This window comes from Dunckerocampus dactyliophorus, chromosome 19, assembly GCF_027744805.1.
Source record: "Dunckerocampus dactyliophorus isolate RoL2022-P2 chromosome 19, RoL_Ddac_1.1, whole genome shotgun sequence".
Lineage (NCBI taxonomy): Eukaryota > Metazoa > Chordata > Actinopteri > Syngnathiformes > Syngnathidae > Dunckerocampus > Dunckerocampus dactyliophorus.
This window is the reverse complement of record NC_072837.1, coordinates 17,225,542-17,250,892: the sequence shown is the minus strand read 5'-3', so window position 1 is coordinate 17,250,892 and position 25,351 is coordinate 17,225,542. Positions and strand designations below refer to the sequence as shown.

At 40.9% G+C, this 25,351-nt stretch overlaps 1 protein-coding gene across 3 annotated transcripts; it reads left to right on the top strand.

The window, feature by feature from the left end:
* The first annotated feature begins 8,065 nt into the window (after window positions 1-8,065).
* Window positions 8,066-21,473, top strand: hmgn3 (high mobility group nucleosomal binding domain 3). 3 transcript variants are annotated; one of them, XM_054762505.1, is made up of 7 exons: window positions 8,068-8,251; window positions 9,800-9,850; window positions 10,064-10,093; window positions 11,092-11,142; window positions 17,849-17,944; window positions 18,077-18,176; window positions 20,911-21,473. In XM_054762505.1, the coding sequence occupies exons 1-7, from the start codon at window positions 8,237-8,239 to the stop codon at window positions 20,916-20,918; spliced, it is 351 nt and encodes a 116-aa protein (XP_054618480.1). In that variant the 5' UTR covers window positions 8,068-8,236; the 3' UTR covers window positions 20,919-21,473. The 3 variants fall into 3 exon arrangements, with proteins under 3 accessions (XP_054618481.1, XP_054618480.1, XP_054618482.1); XM_054762506.1 differs by lacking the exon at window positions 10,064-10,093 and having other exon boundaries at window positions 8,066-8,251; XM_054762507.1 differs by lacking the exon at window positions 18,077-18,176 and having other exon boundaries at window positions 8,076-8,251.
* Window positions 21,474-25,351: the final 3,878 nt, after the last annotated feature.

Genomic DNA, 25,351 nt, shown 5'->3' with positions numbered 1-25,351 from the left:
ATTGTTTGTACAAATAATACATCATGTGAAACACGGCCGACACTCTTCTTACCATTGCAGTTGAACACCCGAGAGAGTGGAGATTACATCGGTTCCGTATTTCTTGTCTTCAAGTACAGTTTTAGCAATTAGCATCATTGCTTCTTTGACAACCTCCCCGTTTGAAAAGGCCTTCTTTTTCTTAATCAAGAGTTGCGTAGCTCTAAATGAGCGTTCTGTTGCTTTTTGAGAGTTTTTAACCGGTCACGTGAAAAAAGATTACTGTTCGCACAAAGTTGCCTTTATCTCGCGAGCTCTTTCCGCTCGTAGTGCGCTGCTGCCCTGTGGGTGGTTAGCATGGTAGCTTGTGTGACACGTTGTGAGATGTCTCTCCACATTGTGTCGTGCAAAATAAAACCTCTACCTCCCATTCATTGTGAAAATTATATGTTTTCTTTCTTTTTTCTGCCATCTTTTTGAGGGTCAATCATCTCCTCATTTTTGCCGCGCTCGCTATCGTGATTCCACCATGTTTGTATGTGTTAGGGAGCTAGCACGTATGCGGGAGTTTGTGGACCCCAGAGTAGAGACAAACAGTATGGTGACAAAAAGGTATTTAACAACAAAAAGATGCTCACAAAGGAGAAAAGTAGAATAGAACACGTCGGTGACAAAAGGTCACCAGGAAGCTAATAAAGTACAACCAAAATTACCATGTAGCAAATAAGAGAAAATACTAAAAAGGATCCTGGATAAAAACAAAATATCATCCACATGCCACAGCATCTCAATAGGGTTCAGGTCAGGACTTGGACTAGGCCACTCCAAAGTCTTCATTTTGTTTTTCTTCAGCCATTCAGAGGTGGACTTGCTGGTGTTTTTTGGATCATTGTCCTGCTGCAGAACCCAAGTTGGTTTCAGCTTGAGGTCACCAACAGATGGCAACATTCTCCTTCAGGATTTTTTGGTAGACAGCAGAATTCATGGTTCCATTTATCATAGCAAGTCTTCCAGATCCTGAAGGAGCAAAACATCCCCAGACCATCACACTACCACCACCAGATTTTACTTTTGGTATGATGTTCTTTTTCTGAAATGTGGCATTACTTTTATGCCAGATGGAACGGGACACACACCTTCCAAAAAGGCCAACTTTTGTCTCTTCTGACCAAAGGTCTTGGGGATCATCAAAATGTTTTCTGGCAAAATTGAGAGGAGCCGTAATGTTCTTTTTGTTCAGCAGTGGTTTTGGTCTTGGAACTCTGCCATGCAGGCCGTTTCTGCCCAGTGTCTTTCTTATGGTGGAGTCATGAACACTGACCTTAACTGAAGCAAGTGAGGCCTGCAGTTCTTTGGATGTTGTTGTGGGGTCTTTTGCGACCTTTTAGATAAGTCGTCGCTGATCTAGGGATCATTTTCTTTTGCCGGCCACTCCTGGGAAGGTTCACCACTGTTCCATGTTTTCCCATTTGTGGATAATGGCTCTCACTGTGATAAACCACAGTTAAGTTGTGTTTTAGCAGGGGGGCAAATCACTTTTTCACGCAGGTTTTGTCATGTAGGTTTGGATTTTTTTTCTCCCTTAATAATAAAATGTTTCATTTAAAAAGTCAGTTTTAGTCATAGACTAAAATGATGATTTGAAAACATTTAAGTGTGACAAACATGCAAAAAAATATGAAATCATGAAGAGGCCAAACACTTTTTCACACCACTGTCGTTATTGCACAGCATATATGTAGTTTATATACAGAGTTAGCGCCTGTCCCAATTCTACCCCTTACACCTTATCTTAACTCGTACCCCTGGGTTTTGTACGTTCATATTTATTTTTATTCAGCACACAGTATGGTGGTCAGGAAGTGAGCTAAATAAAAGATGTAAACAAAATGGCCACATTATCAAACCTTATTCAACTTTTGGAATATAACCTTGTCCCAGCTATTTTATTTTTTTTACCATTATTCTATATTTGTTTTCAGCACACTATTACTATACTACTATTACTATTATGATTGTATTTACAAAGAGTTAATAGTTGTAGCCCATCAGTCATGCACGTGTGTCATTCCTGCAGGAGACGCTGAGCCAACTGAAGTCAGCCCTCTGCTACACCACACAGCCTCCAGTACCATTCAAAAGCTACAATCCCAGTATGGAAAAGTCAAATGCAACAAAATGGCATTCTGGACTTTCTTGCAAAACAATGTGAGGGAGAACATCAACGACAGGAGGAGAGCGAGGCCAAAACAGGGAGGTTTTTAAACCTTGAAATGATGCTTGATAAGGTTTATACATTTGTTGGTGTTCATAAAGTTTGTTAAATTGTTATTTCTATTTCATATACTTTATATATATATATATATTTGATACATTTTCTATTTTTTATAAATGTTATGGTGCCGCTTGTAAGCTGTTGTTTATTAAAGTGGTTTGTTGTTTTGCAATGAATGTAACAGTTTGTAAAAAAGTGTTGTGACGTAGGCTATGTAACACTGAAATAATGTAGAAATGTATGCACCTTACTTTATGCTAGGAAACATTTGTTGTCAACAATTGAATTATCTCATCTGCTTATGTCACAGCCAGCAAGCGGTGAAGGGTGATGATGCACGGCAATCAAGTGGTGTCCCATTTTTTAGTGGCTTCTTTTAAGGGGTTTTAAGGGGTAAGACGAAGGAGAAGGGCCAAGGCAGGGGTAGAGAACCTATGGCTGGGGAGCCATATGTGGCTCTTTTGATGATTGCATCTGGCTCTCAGACATTTAACACAATCAAATTTATTTATTTATTTATTTTACGCTGACATTTTAAAGTAAAACATCACAGAAATCACAGTGTTAACAACAGCGTTCAAAGTATAAAACTTTCTTATGCATTTTAATCCATCCATCCTTTTTCAACCACGATGCGGTTACTGATTATTAGTGGATAACGCCGTAGCCCACCCGGATCATTGAGAGAGTAAACTTCTGCAGAGCAAAGCCTTTTGACGAAGAAGATGGTGAAAAGAAAGAAAGATACGGCATACGGTGCAAAACCATGCAGCACCAGAAGGCGCTTCACTGAGCTTCAGTATAACAATGTTATTAAAGAGAATAACTACATTTTGAAATTGTTGGTCTTGCTTGAAAATGCACACATTTAGTTGTATTAAATGTTAAAAAAATATGATAGGTCTCTCAGGGAAATAGAGTTTAAAATATGTGGCTTTCATGGCTCTCTTAGCCAAAAGGTTCACGACCCCTGGGCTAGTGGTAGAATTGCGATTCAGCCTTACTGCGTGAAAACCTAGTGGTTATTTATTTAAATAACTATTTATAGTTTACTGTTATTATCATTATTTATTCACTTAGTTCCAGGAGTTGTATTTTGAGGTTAGGGTATTTATATTGTTTTTCAGATTTTTTTGTATTTATTTGTCATTTGTTAGCCACGTGAACGTGCCATGTTGCTTTACAAATCTGTAAAACTGTGCCATTCACTTCCTTTTGTAAGCGTATGTAAATCACCGATGGAGGCGGGGCGCCATTTCAAATCTTGCCTTGGATGACATATTTGGTTGGGCCGGCCACTAAAAGACGGCCACTCTCTGGTAAAAGATAGAAGAGAGAGGCAATGGTGTGGATTCTACGTCTTTCTTACATGTGTGCTCCTCATTGTTGCTGTGCATTTAGCTGACTGTGTGTTTTTGTGCACGTGTACCCTTCCGGGTGCATTCACATCCGTGCACACATGAGGAGGATTCCTTTTTTGGTTTGTTTGTTTGGGCTATTGTGGGTTTTTTTGTGCTCTCTCACTCCCTTTTGCTCATGTGATGTTTTACACAAAAGGCTGTGTGTCGAGTTTCAAAAGTTCTGGTTGTTGTTCTAATGAAGTGCATAGAATGGATCCCACGCCATCACAATTACTCCGTTTAATAGGAGGAAATGTTTTGAGTGTAATGTATCTTTGGGCAAATATGTTTTAAAGCTGAGCTGGTGAGCAACTTTAATACTTTTTATCGCCCTGTAAAGGCATGAAGATATCCTAGTTTGTAAAACTATAATGGCCATCTTGTCAACAACATGCTTACTGAGTGACAATATGAAAAAGCTGGAGGCCCCTCCTCGGCATAAATGAGTGATTGGCACTGTGGGGGCAGCATGAGAACACACATGCAGTATGTGCAATAAATAATCCATCATGTACAACCAATACTGTGCTTGTTAATAGATGTACCACGCATTGTCCACTTGGATTACACTGTAATTCGTTCATAGAAATATTCATTAATTATATTGCTTTTACTAATACTAAGACTTATACATCAGAAAATCACACAAATGGGACTGAAGCATACTATCTTTTGGATCATGTATTTGCAGTGGTGTGAAAAAGTGTTTGCCCCCTTCCTCGTTTCTTAATTTTTTGTACGTTTGTCACACAAATTTAAATATTAGTCAGTGACAACACCACTGAACGCTAAATGCAGTTTTTACAACTTTTTATTATTAAGGGAGAAAAAAAATTCCAAACCCACACGGCCCTGGTTGGGCCACCCTTTGCACAACAACGGCAATTAAGCGTTTGTGATAACTTGCAATGAGTCTCTTTGTCTATGTTCACACTGCAGGTCAATTCGGGGTTTTTTGCGCATGTGTGACCTGTATCTGAATTTTTCATGTCAGTGTGAACAGTACAGTTCTGATTTTTTCAAATGCGACTCAGGCCTCATTCGCACGTGGATATAAATCCGATACGTGTGCGATGCCACTGCAGTATGAACGGTCAGGTCGCATATATCCGACCTATACGTCATCAAAAGGCGTGTATTGCCGTGCTTGAAACTTTAAACGGTACTCACTGATGTAGGCAGTCTTGGAAAGGCGTGGTTTATCAGGTAGGATGTAGGCCAAAGTTCTTGTCATCCAAAAATTATTTTTCAAAGGTGTCAGTGAGGCAGCTCTCGTCAACGTCTCACCACTCCTGCCTCAGACATCCACCCACAGCCGCCTTGGAACAGACGTGGCAGCAAGTTGTTTACGGACGGCCATAGGCAAAATTCTTGCCCGCTTTCCTCTTCATCTCCTACACGGAATCATTTGGTTGAGAAAATATTGACTCCCGTTGCACAAAATCCTTGAAATTGCCACAAACACGTTAAGGAGAGCACGCTAGTAATGTGCGGATCGATAATGAAATATTGATACTTCGATTGATTCTGAAATCAAAATACTTTTGATACTTCAGATATATGATTTTGTCCTTTGTTTTTTCTGATATTGTATATTAGCTTGGCTGTATTGAAAATCCCCCCACTACCTCAGTATACTTCAGGGTTTTAAATAAATCAATCAATTACTATGATGTCTTGAATTCTTTATGCTATAATTTGAAATACTGTACGCTACTTTTTAACATTTTCCAGGCACATTAGGAGAATTAGCACATCGTTTCAGATCGGTATCGCCAATACCAGCCTAAACTTGACCCAGTATCGGATGGGAAATTAATTAAATGGTATCGCACATCACTAGTGCACACACTGCAGCAATCTTTACTTCCATAAACACACGGATATGCGAGCGATATTGTGCTTTTTTGCATGCACGTCACTTTCCAGTCGCTTTGCGTTCACAGTAACAAGTTGCATTTGTTTGGTAATGTGAACGAGCACATAAAAAATCGGATTTAAACATCCATCCATCCATCCATTTTTATCTTCTTATCTGGGTGCGGGTCACGGGGGCAACAGTTTCAGTATGGAAGTCCAGACAGGTCTGCCCTGGGGCCTTCTCCCGGCTGGGCATACAGTACCTCGCCAGCGAGACGCACTGGAGGCATCAGGACTAGATGCCTGAGCCACCTCAACTAAGTTCCTCTCCATGTGAAGGAGCAGCAGCTCGACTCTGAGCCCCTCCTGGATGGCCAAGCGCCTCACCCTATCTCTTAGGGTGAGTCCAGCCACCCTACGGAGGAAACTCATTTCTGCCGCTTGTATCCAGGATCTCCTTGACCATAGATGATGGTGGGAACATAGATTGAAAGGTAAACTGAGAGCTTTGCCTTCCGGCTCAGCTCTCTCTTCACCACGACGGTCCGGTAGAGCGACCACATTACTGCAGACGGTGCACCAATTCGCCTGTCAACCTCACGCTCCAACCTTCCCTCACTCGTGAACAAGATCCCGAGATACTTGAACTCCTCCACCCGGGGCAAGACCTCACTCCCAACCCGGAGGATGCAATCCACCCTTTTCCGACAGAGAACCATGGCCTCAGATATGGAGGTGCTGAGTCTCATCCCTGAAGCTTCACACTCAGCTGCAAACCACCCAGTAAACACTGAAGGTCACAGCCCGGATTTAAACAAAAAAAAAATTGGGCATCACACCCTGCAGTGTGAACATAGCCTTACAGCGCTGTGGAGGAATTTTGGCCCACTCATTTTTTCAAAATTGTTGCAATTTCCAGAATGAAGCACCTTTCGAAGGTCATGCCACAGCATCTCTATAGGATTCAGGTCAGGACTTTGACGAGGCCACTCCAAAGTCCTCATTTTGTTTTTCTTCAGCCATTACTGGTGTGTTATGGATCATTGTCCTCCTGCAGAACCCAAGTTGGTTTCAGCTTGAGGTCACCAACAGATGGCCGGACATTCTCCTTCAGGATTTTTTGCTCGACAGCAGAATTCATGGTTCCATTTCTCACAGCAAGTCTTACAGGTCCTGGAGTAGCGAAACGGCACCAGATTTTACTGTTGCTATGATGTTCTTCTTCTGAAGTGCGGCGTTACTCTCAGTAACGGGACACACACCTGCCACAAAGTTCAACTTTTGTCTCGTCAGACCACAGAGTATTTTCCCAAAGGTCTTGGGGATCATCAAAGTGTTTTCTGGCAAAATTGAGACGAGCCTTAATGTTCTTTTTCTCCACCAATGGTTTTGGTCTTGGAACTCTGCCATGCAGGCCGTTTTCACCCAGTGTCTTTCTTATGGTGGAGTCATGAACACTGACCTTAATTGAGACAAGTGAGGCCTGCAGTTTTTTGGATGTTGTGGTGGGGTCTTTTGTGATCTATTACATGAGTCGTTGCTGCGCTCCTGGGGTCATTTTAGTTAGCCGGCCACTCTTGAAAAGGTTCACCACTGTTCCATTTGTGGATAATGGCTCTCACTGTGGTTGGTTGGAGTCCCAAAGCTTTAGAAATGGCGTTATAACCTTTTCCAAACTGATAGATCTCAATTAATCTCAGTTATGTTTTAACAAGGGGGGGGCAATCACTTTTTCACACAGGGCCATGTAGGTTTGGATTTCTCCCTTAATAACAAAATGTTTAATTTAAAAACTGTATTTTGCGTTCAGTTGTGTTGTCATTGACTAATATTTAAATTTGATGATCTGAAACATTTAAGTGTGACAAAAAAATAAGGAATCAGGAAAGGGGGCAAACACTAGCAAAAGGTTTGACATCTTTGAGTTGGGCTCATGAAAGACAAAAATAAAAGTGTTGTCTTCTAACAGTCATATTTATGTTGAGTTTATTTGAAAGGTATTAAATGAATATGTTTATCATTATGGTTGTAGTTTGTGGTCATGAAAGGCTAACTAAGCATTAGTATGTGAGTTTTAGTATTTATTTGAGTTTTAGTAAGTGAGGTTGTTACTTTACTAATTGAGGTCATGTGAATGAAGCACAAACAAATTATTGAACGTGTTTCGTGTATGTTATTGATAATATGAACAGTGAGATCAGTGGACTGGGTAGAAAATGCAGAGCACACAATGGCTGATGTTCTGGAGCTGGAGATATTCTGGCATTATGTCTCTATTTTTCTACTCCTTTTGCGTCTTTTATTTGCAACAATACAGTCCTACATTACCCAGAACCACCGAGACCCAGGCTGCTGTCATTGCTCGCTTTGCCTTGAGGATAGAGTTAGGTGGGGGCGGGGTCGACGCGAAGGCACCCAGCCAATCAGAGGCAGGCTGTCATGGATGTCAATCAAGCAGCCGTGACGCTAATATTTACATGGAGACAGTGTCGACCAATGAGGAGTCAGCACGGGAGAGGATTTGGCTAGGGCCGGCCAATAGTGTGGCGAGGCTAAGAGGGTTTTTTGAGTCGGGGGGAGTGCATCATAATGAACATCTGAGCCAAGGTGCTTTTTACATATCGATCCTCCATTGCTAGCCACTCATAATCCTCACACCGTGTGGACCTTTTTCAGAGCTCGACCTTTTATCGCTGTTTGGTCGGGGTAGTTGACGAGCAACATGCCGAAGAGGAAGGTGAGTGTCGGCTGCTCATTTTTGCACGATTGGAGCTGCTGACAAAAAAAAAACAAGCGGTACGCGTCCAGATAAGTGAGGTGGAAGTTTCGAGACGCGTCTTTTTGCATTTGAACTCCTCTCTACCTTCGTGTTTTTCATTCTCATGTCACCGTGTTTTTGGGGGTTTTTTGGTGCTGTTTTTCGTGGACAGTGCACAATGTCACGAGGACATGACTTACGGGTAAATGCCTAAAATGTGATGATGGAGGACACGTGACCACTCAGAACGTTATTATAATGATTAAAAAAAATACATAACGGAAGGTTCAGGAGCCATTCGATGTGATGCAATAGGCCGAGCCGTCTTTGGACCACCTGGATGCTACCATTGTGTGTGCGTGTGTGTGTGTGTGTGTGTGTCTGTGTGCGTGCGTGCGCGCGCGTGTGTTAGGACACACAATTTTGGGGTGGGGGGGGTTGAAAATTAGGGATGATTTGATCCATAGTGCTTAATACCCATGGTGCTATTGATACTTGTGATTGTTAAACATACACAGGTTCATGCCAATATCTATAGAAGAAATAAAATGTCTGCTGAATATGCAATGATAAAGTAAGGAACTTTGCTTCTGATTGTTAAATGCTGAGAAAAACATAAATAGGTAAGTAGTTAATGTGTCACTATAGCTGCCAGGCACAATGCATGGGGCACAATCCTACCTGCCCCAAATGCTGTGATCATTGAAGTGAAATGCAGTGCTTGTCCTACTGTAAATGCCGTAATTGTAAAGCGTTTAATTAGCTAAACCGCAAAGTGACGACAGAGAGAGGCTGTTATTCCTGAAATGGGAAAATGATGATATAGTATTAAGATGACACAATGATTTGGAGTGCATGACAAAGTGGAAAGAAAAAGGTATCTCTCTTTGATGGTTAGTTTTGAACAAGTATATTGTACGCAGCAGCAAGAGAACTAATGTTGTAACAGCGCTAAGTAAACAACTGTACGGCAGGTGTAACATGCATGACTTTCACACCAACAGCCGAGTTAGATAAATCTGCGTGGTAATTGGAGCATTTAGCCCCCCAACACATATCAGTTACTGTATATTGGAGGATGTAGTGATTGTTTTGTGTTTGTAGCAGTACTTGGGAAAAATAGTTTTCTTTTATGACTGTATTACACTTTTACAGTGCTCACTTTGACAGGGCCTGCACAGTGTGAAGGAAAGTAAAGCAGGCGGGTCACGCTCGCTACAGGCTGCATACTGCAATAGTACGAGCCACAGGTGGTCGTATATCCGAAATCATCCGATACTGATTGGTGGACGATCGATCGGAGAATCCCTAATGAGCACTTTAAGTGTAAAGTACCGTCTTGTGCAAAAGAATGGATGTGAAAACGCAGAAGATGTCTGGTTGGTTGCATTGTGGTTGTCTACCACCGTGCAGGTTTAGTGTTTACTTACATGCTTTTTCTCTCATATTGTTGACTATCTACAAGATGTTTGGTCTTTAGCCTCGCTGTCTTAACCTTCTCTCCATCCATTCTTGTGTCTCCTACAGTCTCCTGAGAGCCCTGAAGGCAAGGAGGGAACCAAGGTCACAAAACAAGAGGTAAACCTTGCCGTGTATGTGGGTCTTTGTGTGTGTTTGATGTGTGCAGTGCTGGCAAGGTATATGTCAGTGTGCTTGATTTGGAATAACTTGCAGTCAGCGAGCAGAACAGCTGAAGATAAGACTGCTGTGGCACAACTGATGTGTCTCCTCTCATTCTTTCTGTCACTGTCTCTCTCTTTTTCTCACAATGATCACCTTTTGCTCCGGTAGCCCACCAGAAAGTCGGAGAGATTGTCATCGGTAAGTTTGGTCCCCCTCACCCTCACTGTCTTCACCTCTATCCTCTCCTTCCTCCCAGTTACACATGCTTGGTGTCCAGTCCTCCAGGTTACCCAAGACGTCAACAATTGTCTGTTATCGTCGTCTTTTCTTTGTTGTTTTTTGTCCACTCATGGTCCAAGTTGGTGTAAGCAACACTTTGTGGATACGGAAGGCTGCATGATTGAGTGCTTTAGGTCGGCAACACTTGCAAGAGCATCAATTAATGAATCAAAGGTTGAACAAGAGCCCTGAATCTTAATTCTACATTTAACAGGACATTTTGGACAATTATGTGCATCCAACTTTGTGGGAACAGTTTAGAGAAGAACACTAGTGCACAAAGCCACATCCATAAAGGCATGCTTGTGGGATTTTGGTGTGGAAAAAGCCCATTGACACAAAGATACCCAATCTCAGGACCAGCTTCATTGACCTCACACTGACCTCACATATCTCACGTCCAGCATCAGTGACCTCACATATGGACGCACTCCAGGATCCCCTTGATAGTCTTCCTAAAGGACCAGAAGCTGTTCTCCAGGATCTTGTTGAAAGTCTTCCTAAAGGAGTGGAACCTGTTCTTGCTGCACAGATAGTGGACATTTGAGCTTTGCAGTCCAAGATCATGCAACTTCACCACACTTTGTTTCTTTGCATGTGGAATTCTTTGCATGGTGTTTGTGCCCGTGTTCTGTTATGTACTGTTGCATGTTCCTTGGTGTGACGCACGCTGTCACCTCTGGTAGCCCTTGATTATACCTTTTTAAAAGCATGAAAAGACCTGATAAGCTGTTTCAGTGCACATGACAAAAAAGCATTCAAGTCATTATTACTTTAACTATAAAAATGTTGGTCATATTGGAAGGTTGAATTCATTTCTGGACAATCTTTTCATCAAGTACGACTGAAGGGACTTGCTGAAAAGAAACGATCCCAACAAGGTGGCTCAGTCTAACAGGGTTCTGTTGATTCTGCAGAAACCTGCGGCACCAAAGCCCGAGGCCAAACCGAAGAAGGTCATCATCAAGGTAAATACATACACTCAACAAAAATACAAACACTCTTCTTTTTCATTGGCTGAACTCAAAGATGTAAAACTTTTTTCATTGTACACAAAAGGCTTATTTCTCTTAAATATTGTTCTGTCTAAACCTGTGTAAGTGAGCCCTCATAACTCCTAATTCATCCACCACAAAAGTGTGGCATACCAACATGCTGATTAGTCAACATTATTGCACAGGCGTGCCTTAGGTTGGCTACAATAAAAGGCCACTCCAGATTTGTAGATTTATTTATTTACGAAAGACGGGGACAGTGCATATTAATCAAAATTTTCATGTAAATATTAGGGTTGTGAAATGATTAAAAATTTTAATCAAATTAATCACAGTTTTCCACTTAATTAACCATGATTAATCACCAATTGCAACTAGGTGTGCCTGTCACGACAACAAATTTTGCTGGGCGATAATTGTCCCACAAATTATTGTCGATATTCGATATTATTTACAACATTTTTTGAGACCATTTTTCATTAATTATATTGCATAATGCGAGTACATCGTATCAAAAGCAATACACTTTCACAAGAGTATTTAACATTGTAATTGGAATGTCAAGAGATTTTTTAAACAAACAACATAATAAATTAAAAAAAACCCATTGAAATCATAACCAAAAACCATAAAAAAATAGACCCTGTTTCTGTTATGAAAAAAAAACACTCCAATAAAAACACACACACACACAGTTGTGTAGTGTGTTGTTAAAATAATGTAGGGGGTCATACTGTATTTAAGCTTGGCCACATATTTGTGCTGGTGGAGTAAAATGCAATGTTTCTGATGTCCTTTAACACGTCTTCTTTCACTGGGTTATACACTTCAGGAATTGCTGTTTGTGACATGTGCATGCACGTTCTCCCAGGCAATTTCTACTGTCTGTCAAACATTTCAGAATTGAAAGCACGCACAACAATAAATACAATGGAGTATCAAGTCGCTGTAAACAAAATTGTACTTCACTAAATAATGAACATTGGTTGTTATTCCTTAACAGGTAAACAAAAAACTGCAGACTAGCCACAGGCCATATGCAAATCTGTAGCCACTTAATTTGACAGACTGCGAAGAAGGATGTAGCATGTTGACATTGTGTGGTTTAATGCAGGATCTGTCTGTAACAATGTTGCCAGCTGTACTAAACATTCTGTCAGAGCTGGTGCTTGTTGCACAAGGAATTGCTGTTTGTGACATGTGCATTTACGTTCTCCCAGTCAATTCCTACTGTCTGTCAAACATTTGTAACATTTGTAACAATGTTGTAAGCGCGCACTGTGAGGGCGCACCATTTTATGCTGTTTTGTTTGGATTTGTTTTGCCATCCAACAGCCAGTAAGCCTTGGCTGTTGGGACGAAGGCTCTGCTGCACCCCCAGCGGTAGTTTTTTTTTTTTTACAGTTGGGAAAACTGAAACGGATGGTTGCGTTTCAGGTGTGCATACAAGTTGGTCGTATTGCCCTTCTTCCTCGTCCCTACTTTCGAACAAATGCGACATATCAGTTTGTCGGTGTTCAAGCGCTCACCTTGTTCATTCTGTTTAAATCGAAATATTCCCACACTAGGGCTGTGGCATACGCCTGAGAAACCATTGCTTTTGTGCCTTCATTCGTGTTAGCGTATGCTCGCTCATGAGGCTAACTTGCTGCTAGCACTCTGTATCCACTCACTCGTAGCCCCGCCGCCTACTGGGACAAAGACGCTATTTGTCTGAGAGGAGGGTTCACTCTCTCGGTTCATTCCACTGCAGCACCAACGCACACAGACAGATGCAGAGTGAACCCTCATGTCATCCAGCCTGTGTGGTAAAGGAGACAAGGAAAACAACCACGCATGCACGCACATGTCAATTTATCGAGGCCGGCAAAATGATCAACTTTATTTTTTTTTAATCGTTCGATTAATTGATTTATCAGGCCTATTTGACAGGCTTATGTGTGAAATGCCCATTTTTACTGTAAAAAAATGGGCAATTTACAAAAAGGTAAATGATCAAATAGATAAATGACAGGACAGAATTACAGTATATACAGTCATGTAAAAAAATATTGGACCACCCTTGCTTCTTCAGTTTCTCGTTCATTTTAATGCCTGATACAACTAAAGGTACCTTTTGATTGGACAAATATAACAATGACAACAAAAATAGCTCATAAGATGTTACATATTTTGGCAGTACAATGCTATAACTATTCATGTAAGAACTTAAGTGATTTGGGTTATTATCAAGAAAAGCATGGAAGTTGCTGGATATCAGCTCTTAAAGTCAACTCTTATGAGCTATATTTGTTATCATCATTATATTTGTCCAAACAAGTAAAAATTTAACTCGAGAGAAAAGAATGTATTTGCCTAACACTAGTCTCCTTAACAGTAGCACAACATTTGACACTTTAACCGTGTTATTATGAGCTATGAAGAGTTGCGTTCAAAGACACGGAATTTAAGTTGAATTCACAGGTTTTGAGTATGGATGTATTTTCTGGGACTTCCAAGCATACTTAAATGCATCAAATTGTACTTCCACAGTAAGAGTTCTTAGCCGAATGCCACAGCCCCAGTGTGGAGGTGCAGTAGAGCCTTCGTCCCGACAGTCAACGCTTACTGAGGCGTTTGGTCGGCAAAGTAAATATAAAACGAAACAGCGCAAAATGGTGCACGCTCACAGACAGTGTCGCTCTCTTCATTGCAAAACAAACTGCAACCTTTCAATACGGTTGAAAAGCCAACATTTGTGAAATGACGGACGGTAGGAATTCCCTGGGAGAACGTACATGTGCATGTCACAAACAGAAATTCCTGAACCGTATAACCGAAGGACATAAACACTGCATTTTACTCCGCCACCACAGATTTGTGGTCCAGCTCAAATATGACCACCTATGTTAGTTTCACAATACACTACACAACTGCATGTGTATGTGTGTGGTTTTTATTGGAGTGTTTTTTTTCTTAACAGGGACAGGCTCTATTTTTTAATGCTTTGGGTTATGATTGTGATTTTTATTTTGCGTGCGATTTTTGCTAAAAGAGACTGAGTCCATTTTATTTTCATTTGAGTTTTTTTTTTCTTTTTTGAATTTATTTTAAAGCTATTGCATTCAATAATATTTGACTTTTGATAACTTTGTTGCGAGGGCCTGCTCAACGAAGTACTGGAATTGGGAACCATGTATGTACTGTACATTCAATGACACTCACAGTACAACACCAAAGATGGCAGGAAGTGGATCTGGATATCAACAGGAAAAAAAGCAAGAACTTGTTTTGGGGTTTTTTTGTTAAAAAAAAATAGTAATGATAATAGTGACGATAGTAGTAGTAATGATAATAATAATAATTAGCGATGTCCGATAATATCAGCCCACCGATATTTTACCGATATTGGCGTGAAAATGTAAGATTGGTGTCGTTTTTTTCCCCTTAAATGAAAGCCGATATAGCCCTTGAATGCCAAAGTCGCCAAACATTGCTGAATTTGCTGCCTCATGTAGTTAATACTTTACACCTGGAGACGGCGGACATCTGTAACTTCCAATCTTAGCAGCATTTGTGGCCGTTTCTATGCAAAGTTTAGGAGTTTATTGACTTTGAGCCCCGTGTACCTTCAGCTGCTGCAGCAGCGAGTCTGCTCGACAAAGTCCACACGCAGCACATACCTGTACTTGCCATGCCCAATCGAATCGCAAGTATTTCTCTGATGTTTGCTTACAAGAGTTGTAGAATGTTGTTTACAGTCGCTCGAGAAGTTAATTGCTGAAGCTAATAGCTTCACAGCAAATATGTGTTAGATAGATAGATAGATAGATAGATAGATAGATAGATAGATAGATAGATAGATAGATAGACAGACATCCCTAATAATAATAATTATATTATCTGCTTTGGTTGTATGGAAGCATAAATAAGCAGTGAATTAGTGTACAGTATGTTGAATACAGGAAGTGAACATATGCATTGTATTAGCAATTGATGTGATGTGGTGAATTGCAACATGACGCATTCAATGTAAACTGTATGCATGTTCGAAATAGGGTAAACCTTAACTAACCATAAGCGAGATCAATGCAATATTAATAATTAGGCCAATGTTAGCAGACGTATATGTCACAGCAGTACTCAGCCCGCTGGTCTTACATTACAATATTTGCTGGAGGAAATATGCACTCTGAGGCATCAATCGACTGGAAGAAAACACGTCTTTATAATAACAAGGAAAAAATTGTAAAAGAAAACAATTAAAAAGGTCAACACAAAACACATCAACACGAAAGCAAGCAAGTGGATTTTAGGTTCTATTGAGCTGAATCTTGAGCACAAAGCCCGGGTTGGTTGAGCCACTTTCACAGAATACCCCCAGTCTGGTCTGGCTAAATAACAGGACAGCTATTGTTTTTGATCTAGATGTACTCCAACTGAGCTTTCTCATTCAAAGTAAAGTAAAGAAAAGAGTGACGTAAAGTCAAGCAAACACAATCAAGTAAGTCTAGTGGAATGATTGTTGTTGAGAAAAAGTGCATGTAAGCATTTAAAAGTGGTCTAATGACAGTTTTATTGTACGGGCTAGCTACGTTCATGTTTTATGCGTGCCACAACCCGTTTACACAGCACATTTTGCATTAACGTCCACTATGAATTAAGTGAGATCCAAACTCTTTGATTGACAAATAGGTCATTCTGTAGAAAGGGCTACCTAAAGCAAAATTCAAATGTTATTTTCTAACCAATTTGCATATTTAAAAAAAATATTACTTGTTCTCTTTCAGTTTATGAAAAAAAACTTTGACATTTTGGTATATTTCATGACAGCAGGGCACTGTTTACTCAAATCTCAGTTACATCCACAATGTATTTACTTCCTCTTATTTTGGATAAATGCTTGACTTGCACTTTGTATGAGTAAATAAATAAGTTTGAAGGTTTTGGAAAATGAGCAAGTGTTTTTGTACTTTTTCTGTGCATACACATAAACAGTCATGGGAAAATTATATTGATAATGAAACAACTGATGATACAATGATACAACTTTTTCTGTGAAGTTCTTTTCACAGCTTCCCATCTTTGGTGTTGGGCAGTACAGGATGTGATGCAGTGGTGGTGTTTCTATGCCGTAGCACAGAGCTAGTGGATGGATCACGCTATAAACTCAACACTGTGTCCTTCTATGCATTGTTACCCAGCACAAGAGTAACACACTTCACCTTCCACGGAAATGTGATGTAAAACACTTGTTCCCCAAAGTGCATTGATTAGATCAGTAGAAAACCAAAACGTAACGCGTATCATGGACGCTATGCCATATTTATGATTGTGAATCAGTACGTTTACACGCATAACCGGAATATTAGCAATAACCCGGTTGCACACGGCCAATAACAACACCAACAATTGTTTTGAAAAAACGGAATGTGCTCATATTCCGTTTTTTAAAAACCTAAACATTACTCCTGGGTTACTCCTTTTCTAACCCGAATTTTGGGTCATGTACACGCCTATCGGGATATCCCGATGGAAAGGAACATTAATTTGTGTTCTGTGCGTGTTCTATCAGAAAGGAATCTTGTGTGTTTGGCAGGAAATACTTGTAAACATGGCGACGCGCAAAACCCTAGACCTTTGGAGCGAGGAAGAAACAATGCACTGTACCTTGTTAGTGTGGGGAAAGACAGGAACATTATGTCTTTTGTAGACGGTAGGAAGTACCACCATAGCGAAATCTATCAGAAGGCGAGCGAGAAGTTACGTGAAGCAGGGTTTGTACGAACGCACCTTCATGCAAAGTGTTCGTGGGGCGCTAGTGGAAACGGGTAGCATGGACATGGATGGCACAGTTCCGGCTCCATTTCCTATTTCTTTACATTCTCGTCTTCCATTAATGAAGAAAGTGTGACAGAATAGTGTGATGGGTGGTGGTGGGGGGTCAGTAGCAGCACCAAAAAAGCTCAAACAAAGGCGACTGCTACCAACCCTGGGCTGTTCATTACCGCCGTACTGCCGCTGTTGTTGCTGTGTTGGATACAGGAAGAAGAAGCCAAAATGACGCGCATTGCGTCATGACGTTCCTCGTGCGTCGAGACGTTGTCTGTGCTCTTTTTTTTTTTTGTTATTGTTTAATTTTCATTTGCATATGGGTCAGTCTCCTGAAAGGGCGTAACGTAGCAAGCAAAATTGAAAGATGTTTTCTAAGCAATTTACATAAAGTGTCACTTGAATATACAGTATATTTCATTGTAGTGAGATTACATGCTGGTTAGGTCTTGAAAGTACATGTTGTGGATGCAGCAAAATGCCTTTGGTGTAAAATGAGGTGTTGTACTTCACACACAGCTTAAATCACAGCAGCTGAAAGAGAAGTTCCACCCTGTTCTATTATTTCTTTCATCGTCTTTGTAACAAACTCGCATGTCACAAAATGGTGATGTGCGATGGTGGCCTGAAATTGACATCAGATGGTGTTTTATAACAAAACAGACACCAAGAAAATATTTAACACAGTCTCTCCTGTTTATGCATTATCTTTGCAGTATATTTTAATTTGATTTTATCTTCAAATCGCTGTAGTCTGTGTGTCATGCCCCTTAAAGTGACAGCACCCTCTGTGGTACCCAGAAGTCTTAATGATCTGTTGATCTTGCTGAGCTTTGAATGACTTCCTGAAAGGATGTGTTCTGTGCAGAAGGTGGCGGATGAAAAGGGGGTGAAGGCGAAGAAAAGCACCACCAAGGGGAAGAAGGACGGCCCGGCCCAGAATGGAGACGCCAAGACTAATGAGGTATGTGAAAATGATCTTTGAAACATCGAAAAAGGAGATTTTTAAGAAGGAGCTGTTTAATGATTATTGTGTCGATTTGTGTTTGAAAACATATATGCATACACACACACACACACACGCATGTGCACGCAGATCTTTGTGTGTCGTCCGTCTGTCAGTGTGTCTTCCACCAGAAGCACAGCGCCCTCCTTGATGTCAGTGCGAGGGCAGAGTGAGACAGTCAGAGTTAAGGGTATGGCCGAGTCTTCCTAACCCACCTTTGTGTGCGAGTGTGTTTGTGCCATACTAACTCACTGCTTCATCGATACAATCCTTGCTATCGGCTGGAATTGAGCAGCTACCGTGTTTGCAGCGCTGTAAGCATTGCCCTTTTTTCATAAGGACACTGATGAGGGCAAAGAGGATGTGTGCCATTCTCCCCTCTTTACACGTTCATTGCTCCTGTTTTACTTTTTCTATTACTATTGCGGTATTTCTCACACATTCATTTAAACTGCCACAAATGCATTCGGCGCTACCTGTTCGCCCTCATAAACACATTATGAAACACACCTGGTCTGCCAAAGATATTTTATTTATTTATATATCTGACAGGGACACTGTACAATAAATACAGTTCTAATCCAAATGTTAAGAGCAGTTGAAAAATGTCAAGAATGTACATTTTGTACTGTTGGATCTTAAGGCGGTTCAAACATTTTTATGAAAAAAATTGTAGAAAGTTCATCAATCAAAATGAAAAATCTATCATTTTAAAAAGCATTAAATTTATATACATACTGTACACTCATGATCCAAATGTTTAGAGCAGTTGAAAAGTTGCAAGAATGTACATTTAGCACTGTTGGAGGTTCTAAGTAGATATTCAAAATGCAAAAAGAAAAGAAGAAATGGGAGTGAGACAAAAAAGCAATTTATTGTGAAGAAGCATTAAAGTGAAATAGGCTGTTCATCAGCTCATCAAACTTTTAAGACCATAGCTCAAAAACATCCTGAAACCCCGCCTAAAATAGAAAAAAAATGTAGAAAAAAGGAGTGAGCAATGAGTAGCTGTACCATTCTTGTTAATGGGGTGAAAAATATGTTTGGGCATGCTTGATGCCAGTGTTTCCAGGAGGCTAGTGGGAATGTTGCTCCAGGTGGTGAAGATGGCTTCACGGAGGGCATCCACTGTCTGGAACTGATGGCCATTTTTGTAAACTTCCCTTGCCATCCATCCCCAAATGTTCTCCATTGGATTTAGATGAGGGGAACACGCAGGATGCTCCAAAAGAGTGAGCTTATTCCTCTGGAAGAAGTCCTTTGTGAAGTGCAGCGTTGTCCTGTTAAAGAAGCCAGTCATTACCACACAGACGATGGTCTTCAGTCATGAGGGATGCCCCCTGCAACATCTCCACATAGCCAGCTGCCGTTTGACGCCCCTGCACAATCTGAAGTGCCATTGTCCCATTGAAGGATCATCTCAGGTGGAATCTCCTTGTCATGCTAATAACGTTGGAAGCCATCAGGACCGTCAAGGGAGAATAAAACTTTCTTCCAAATGTCCCATGTTTGGTGCTCTGCTGCAAATTCCAAACCTTGAAGGAGACGAAGCCTTTGAAGACATTTTTTCTTCTTAAAAGCCTTCTCTGGCAGACACCGTCTGATGGTTATTGGACGGTACTCAGCACCAGTAACAACCTTCATCGAGGCCGAGGATGGTCCCTCCGGCTCATTTTTTCGGGTCTACCACTTGACTTTTGTGTTCCATGAGCCGCAGGATGTTTGAAGAAGTTTGAAATGACTGTCTTACTGCGTCCAATGGCGCGCTACGAGAGGCCTTGCTTATGCAGCTCAACAATCCCACCGTGTTCAAAGAGAGAAAGCTTTTTTGCCTTTGCCGCCAAGAGATCATGACAGTGTGAATACCTGACACTAAATCACAGTCCACATTTTTAGCAACATTTTGCCTTTTTTTGTTCATCACACTCTATTTCACTTTAATAAAAAAATCGCTTTTTTTCAGGAGCACTTTCAACATCAGACCACATCAAATGACAAAATTTAATCTTACAGGTTTTTTTACTGAATAAGACACCCCGAATTTCCATGGATAAAGGATGTGTGATATACAATATGAATTATGAACGATAACACACTGACTATTAAAGAGTATGCAAGCGTCCCTCCTATTTTTACTTCTCCGACCGTGCAGTGGATAGGTTAGGTTGTGTGTCGTATTTGTTGACTTGCGTTTGCTTGGCACCATGGCGGGGTACTTGGATCGTTGCATGTGAAAAGCTACTTAAACCATCAAAAGGTTGTCTCAGATTGACTGACTACTAGCAAGTTGTTGCCAGTTGTTGTCATGTTGCCAGCTTGTATGTTAAAAGTTAAAATTAAATACTTTGGAAGCAACTGGCGGGCCGAATTCCAACGCTTTAGCGGGCCGGATGTGTCCCCTGGGCCGTAGTTTGCCCACCTCTGTTTTAACTGAATATTCATGCGGCAACCTGGTGTTTGTGCACTCATTTGCTCTGGCAGTTCAAATCTTCGATTTCTGAACAAAAAATCTGATTAATTGAAAAAACAACCGACCGATTAATCTGTTATTAAAATAATGGTTAGTTGCAGCGCTACATTCATGCTAGTCATGCTAAAGTAATAACGTTTACGAAAGCAACACATTTAAAAATGAAATCTGTGGCTGGTTTGGAAATATTGGACTGTGGGAGCTCATGTACAGAAAAACAGTGATGTCATTCCATTGCAAAAACATTCCTTTGCTCTGTCACCTCCTATGCAGCTAACAGCCACTAGGGGGCATGTTTTCTTGCTATGATATGCTGTGATGTACCCCCCCGTGTATGTGGAGTATTTGTCGGAAGTGCAGGATGTGTAAGGTTTAACACGAGAATGTAACAAAGTGGTTGCCGTGTGTATTTTTGACTTGTGATGTTTCATTCTTGCACTTCTTCTGCCTGCAGGCAAGTGAAGCAGCTGAGGAGGCGACTGAAGAGAAGGAGTGAAGTCGACAGAGGCCACTTGTTCCCGCCTTCTGTTCCGCGGCAGCAAAAGTTTTTGTTTTTTTTCTTAACAACTATTTTTTGTACCATGCTGATTTTTGTAGACTTCTGGTAGAGATGAACGACCAGCATCCCTAAACCCCGTTCATGTCCACACCACGTTCTCACTTACGTGCTTACGTGGCAACATCTAGCGGCGCAGAATCAAAGTGTGCGTTTATTTTTTTTATTATTAGACAGCTGCAGATGTTCTTCACCCTGATGGCTAAAGTAATTTTGCTTACAACTTTTGTTGTATCTGGGAGGACGTGTGCTTTGAGAGCTCTGAGGAAAGAGGAAGATGGAGAACATGCGCAGCATTTTTACAGTTTGTGGTTTTTAGAATGGCCCTTAGCACCTTTTGTATGCGGCTATACCCCCCACCCCCCCAGCACAGTGACATAGCAATAAGCAGCAGTGCTTGTGTTAGTCACTGGGATACTCATTCAGTTGGGAGAGTATTTTCAAATAAAAGAAAAAGTTTACTTCTTGTCTTTGATTTATTTTACGGATTAAACTTCAAAAGTTTTTGTCATTCCTGTGTTTTTGATTTTTAACAAACATTTTCAAGGAGGAAAAAAAAAAGCCCTCAAAATCACACAAAACTTGACGCAAGAAAAATATTTTGACAATTCAACTTTCACAGAACTGGCAGCAGAGAGGGAAAATATGATAACCGTGGAACAGGAAATGGCACTTACTGTGACATAGCGAAGAGCGGCATTGTCCTGGCTGCTCAGTACAATATGGCTGTATCACAATAAACGGTGATGTCATTTGTGATCCAAGTTAAGGATAACCGGATGTTTTGTTTTACGCTAGCACAGTGGTTCATTTCTTTTTGCACTTGTATGACAGTTAAAATGTTCAAATGTGACTTCAAACATTGCCTGCCAAACCCGTCCGGTCCACCGCAGGGCACAGCCGGGGCTCCAACCACCAACCACTGTCACAGAATGATCGTCGAGGGCGCTAAGCATCGAGCTAAAAGCCCATGCTGTCAACCCAAAGTCAGACCTCCGTAAGGGACGTACACCAGTACACGTAACTATATGTTTGTATGTTTTACACCATATAGTAACAGTGGTTGACTTCTTTTTACACTTGTATGACAGTTACTATTGCAGCACATAAGAGGTTGAGCAGCGCCGTCGTGTTCCATCTCAGAGGTTCTACTGGACTGTTGCGTGTGTTCCAGAGTGCCTTTTGACAAGAGTTGGGCCTGCACAAAGCCAGCGCTTGTGCAGCCGTGTGTGTGTGTGTGTGTGTGTGAGGTCGCCAGGGGTCACGTGGCTGAGACAAATACAACTGCTGTGTCAGGAAGTGAAAGGTCAGCATTCACCTGATTGGCGTGCAGGGCCTCCACCCCAACTGTACCATCGCTTTGATGCACGACAAGCTGTCATTCACACGCGCAGCATGTTAGATATCTTTTTAGAATGAAGGTGAAAATAACTAAAGATGCGAGAAAAATGCATTCTTTCTGGTTGTAATTTCCAATATTATATAATAAATAGAACGGGAATGATGCTCGCCGTTTGACCCGTTTGAAACACACAAACTGCACATTTTGGAGTGGCCTTTTATTGTGGCCAACGTAAGGCACACCTGCTGTGTAATCAGTCTAATCATGCTGCCTAATCAGCATCTTGAGATGCCACACCTGTGATGTGGATGAGTTCTCACTAACAGATTTGAGAGAGACGGGCCTTTTACATCTCTGAGTTGAGCTCGTGTCAAATGGGAGCAGTACCAAAACTGGAACGTACAACTGGTATTTAAACAAGGCTCTTCATCCTGCTGTTGACATTTTGACACGATGAGACCAAGAAGACCCCTAGCAATTGATCCACAGCACCTTCACACAGGATGTCCTCAGAGGGAAGTGGCCATTGAACTTCGAGTGTCACAGAAAGGCAGACGGTATGCTCATCTTTAGTAAAGGGTCAAATCATGTTCACCTGTAAATGTTATAGTGCATTTTAGCTTCATCCTGAAATTTCACCTGGAAGCTCAATATCCCTAACTTTTTGTTAGTACAGTACTGTACAAATATATATACATATAAGTAACTGTCATGTGATGAATCAGCATATAATAAGGATGTTTAACAGCGCGTGACCTTTTACAGCACGGCGCTGTTCCGGTGTTGCATCACTGATGACGACTCATAGCAGGTAAGGTCCAGCAAGAGAAATGTGACGGCATGTCAACACAGAGACAGGCTGCCTCCTTGTGGCCGTAGGGTCCACTGCTCGTGTTATACAGTATACTGTACTCTACTGTACTGACTTATACAGCAGAATATTAGGTACACTGGTCTCTAAATGAATGAATGTTGGCGTAACGTAGAGTGGTGTGAAAAAGTGTTTGCCCCCTTCCTGATTTTTTTCCCCCATGTTTGTCACACTTAAATGTGACAAACAAATGTAAATATTAGTCAGTCTACACAACTGAACACGAAATGCAGTTTTTAAATGAAACTTTTTATTTTTAAGGGAGAAAAAAATCCAAACCTACATGTCCTTGTGTGAAAGAGTGATTGCCCCTAAACCTAATAACTGGTTGGTACACCCTTGGTTTAGTTTATTTTATAGTTTATTCAAATAAGTTTATTTGAACATGAAGGTTACTATTGAATACACCTCATGAATCATCCTTTCACAGTTCCACATGTCCAAAAGGAGTAGGAAGAAGCAAAGCTTATTTAATCCTACCCCCCATCCATTCCACATCTAGTACAGTACATATTGTTCACTTCCTGCATTCCATATCATATTTTATATAATAATCAATGTAATAATAAATAATAACAGTAAAAAAAACAAAAAAACAAGCATGACAGAACAATCATTGTGATGATCAAGACTCTTCTGCCTCGTATTTAGCAAACATCATCACATCATCATCAAACTTCATGACAGAAATCAGACCAGGATTTTTTGGTAGACAGCAGAATTCATGGTTCCACTTATCGCAACAAGTCTTCCAGGTCCTGAAGCAGCAAAACAGCCCCAGACCACCACACTACCACCACCATATTTTACTGTTCGTATAATGTTCTTCCTCTGAAATGCGGTGTTACTTTTACGCCAGATGGAATGGGACACGCACCATCCAAAAATTTAAAATTTTGTCTCATCAGACCACAGAGTATTTTCTCAAAGGTCTTTGGGATCATCAAGATGTTTTTCTGCCAAAATTGAGAGGAGCCTTAAAATTCTTTTCAGCAATGGTTTTGGTCTTGGAACTCTGCCATGCAGGCCGCTTTTGCCCAGAGTCTTTCTTATGGTGGAGTCATGAACACTGACCTTAGCTGAGGCAAGTGAGGTCTGCAGTTTTTTGGATGTTGTTGTGGGGTCTTTTGTGATCTAGTACATGAGTCGTTGCTGCGCTCTTGGAGTCATTTTGGTTGGCCGGCCACTCCTGGAAAGGTTCACCACTGTTCCGTGTTTTCACCATTTGTGGATAATGGCTCTCACTGTGGTTCGCTGGAGTCTCAAAGCTTTAGAAATGTCTTCATAACCTTTTCCACACTGATTGATCTCTATGAATCTCAGTTATGTTTTAACAAGGGGGGCAATCACTTTTTCCACACAGGGCCATGTAGGTTTGGATTTTTTTTCCCCTTAACAATAAAAAGTTTAATTTAAAAACTGCATTTTGTGTTCAATCGTGTCGTCAGTGACTAATATCTCAATTTGTTGATGATCTGAAACATTTAAGTGTCACAAACATGCACAAAAATAAGAAATCAGGAAGGGGGCAAACACTTTTTCACACCACTGTATCTCCAACTAGTGTGCTTTCATACGGATGCAGAAATATCAGTCACAGAGATCAAAAAAGTGAATCATTGATTGTCAGTAAGTTACACAATGCTTAGCTAAGTGTGTAGCACTTTTACTTGGAAGTATTTCCTGCTGTATGTGACAATCAAGTATCTATGTGTTAGTGTTTGGCAATCAGTTACTTTGGTCTACATCCAAAAGGCCACACAAAGCTAATAGGTGTGTACAGAAGGGTTGGGTGATACTGCAAATCTGATACCAAGTATATACTAGTAATACTAGAAATAATACAATGAATCCCCCTTATTGCCTTTTATTGCATACAGTAATTTGAGCAAAAAAGCCAATAGTGTAACTAAATTAAATCCCAAACTACTATTGCCTCTCATTCAGTCCTTCATCTTTTTGCTCCTAAAGCCCTCCTGTATGGTTGCAGCAGCGTCTGAACGCTTCAAACACAGAAATGATCAAAAAACAATAAAACACAAACACCACAAGACAAACACAATGGGAAAATGCAGCAAAAATAAGATGCTTCAATTACATAATGAACAAGACGACGTGAGCGAGAT

Coding starts and splice junctions, on each gene's coding strand:
- hmgn3 (XM_054762505.1), top strand. Junction 9,851..10,063: donor CCAAGGTCACAAAACAAGAG/GTAAACCTTGCC, acceptor TTGCTCCGGTAG/CCCACCAGAAAGTCGGAGAG. Junction 17,945..18,076: donor GAGACGCCAAGACTAATGAG/GTATGTGAAAAT, acceptor ATGTGCACGCAG/ATCTTTGTGTGTCGTCCGTC.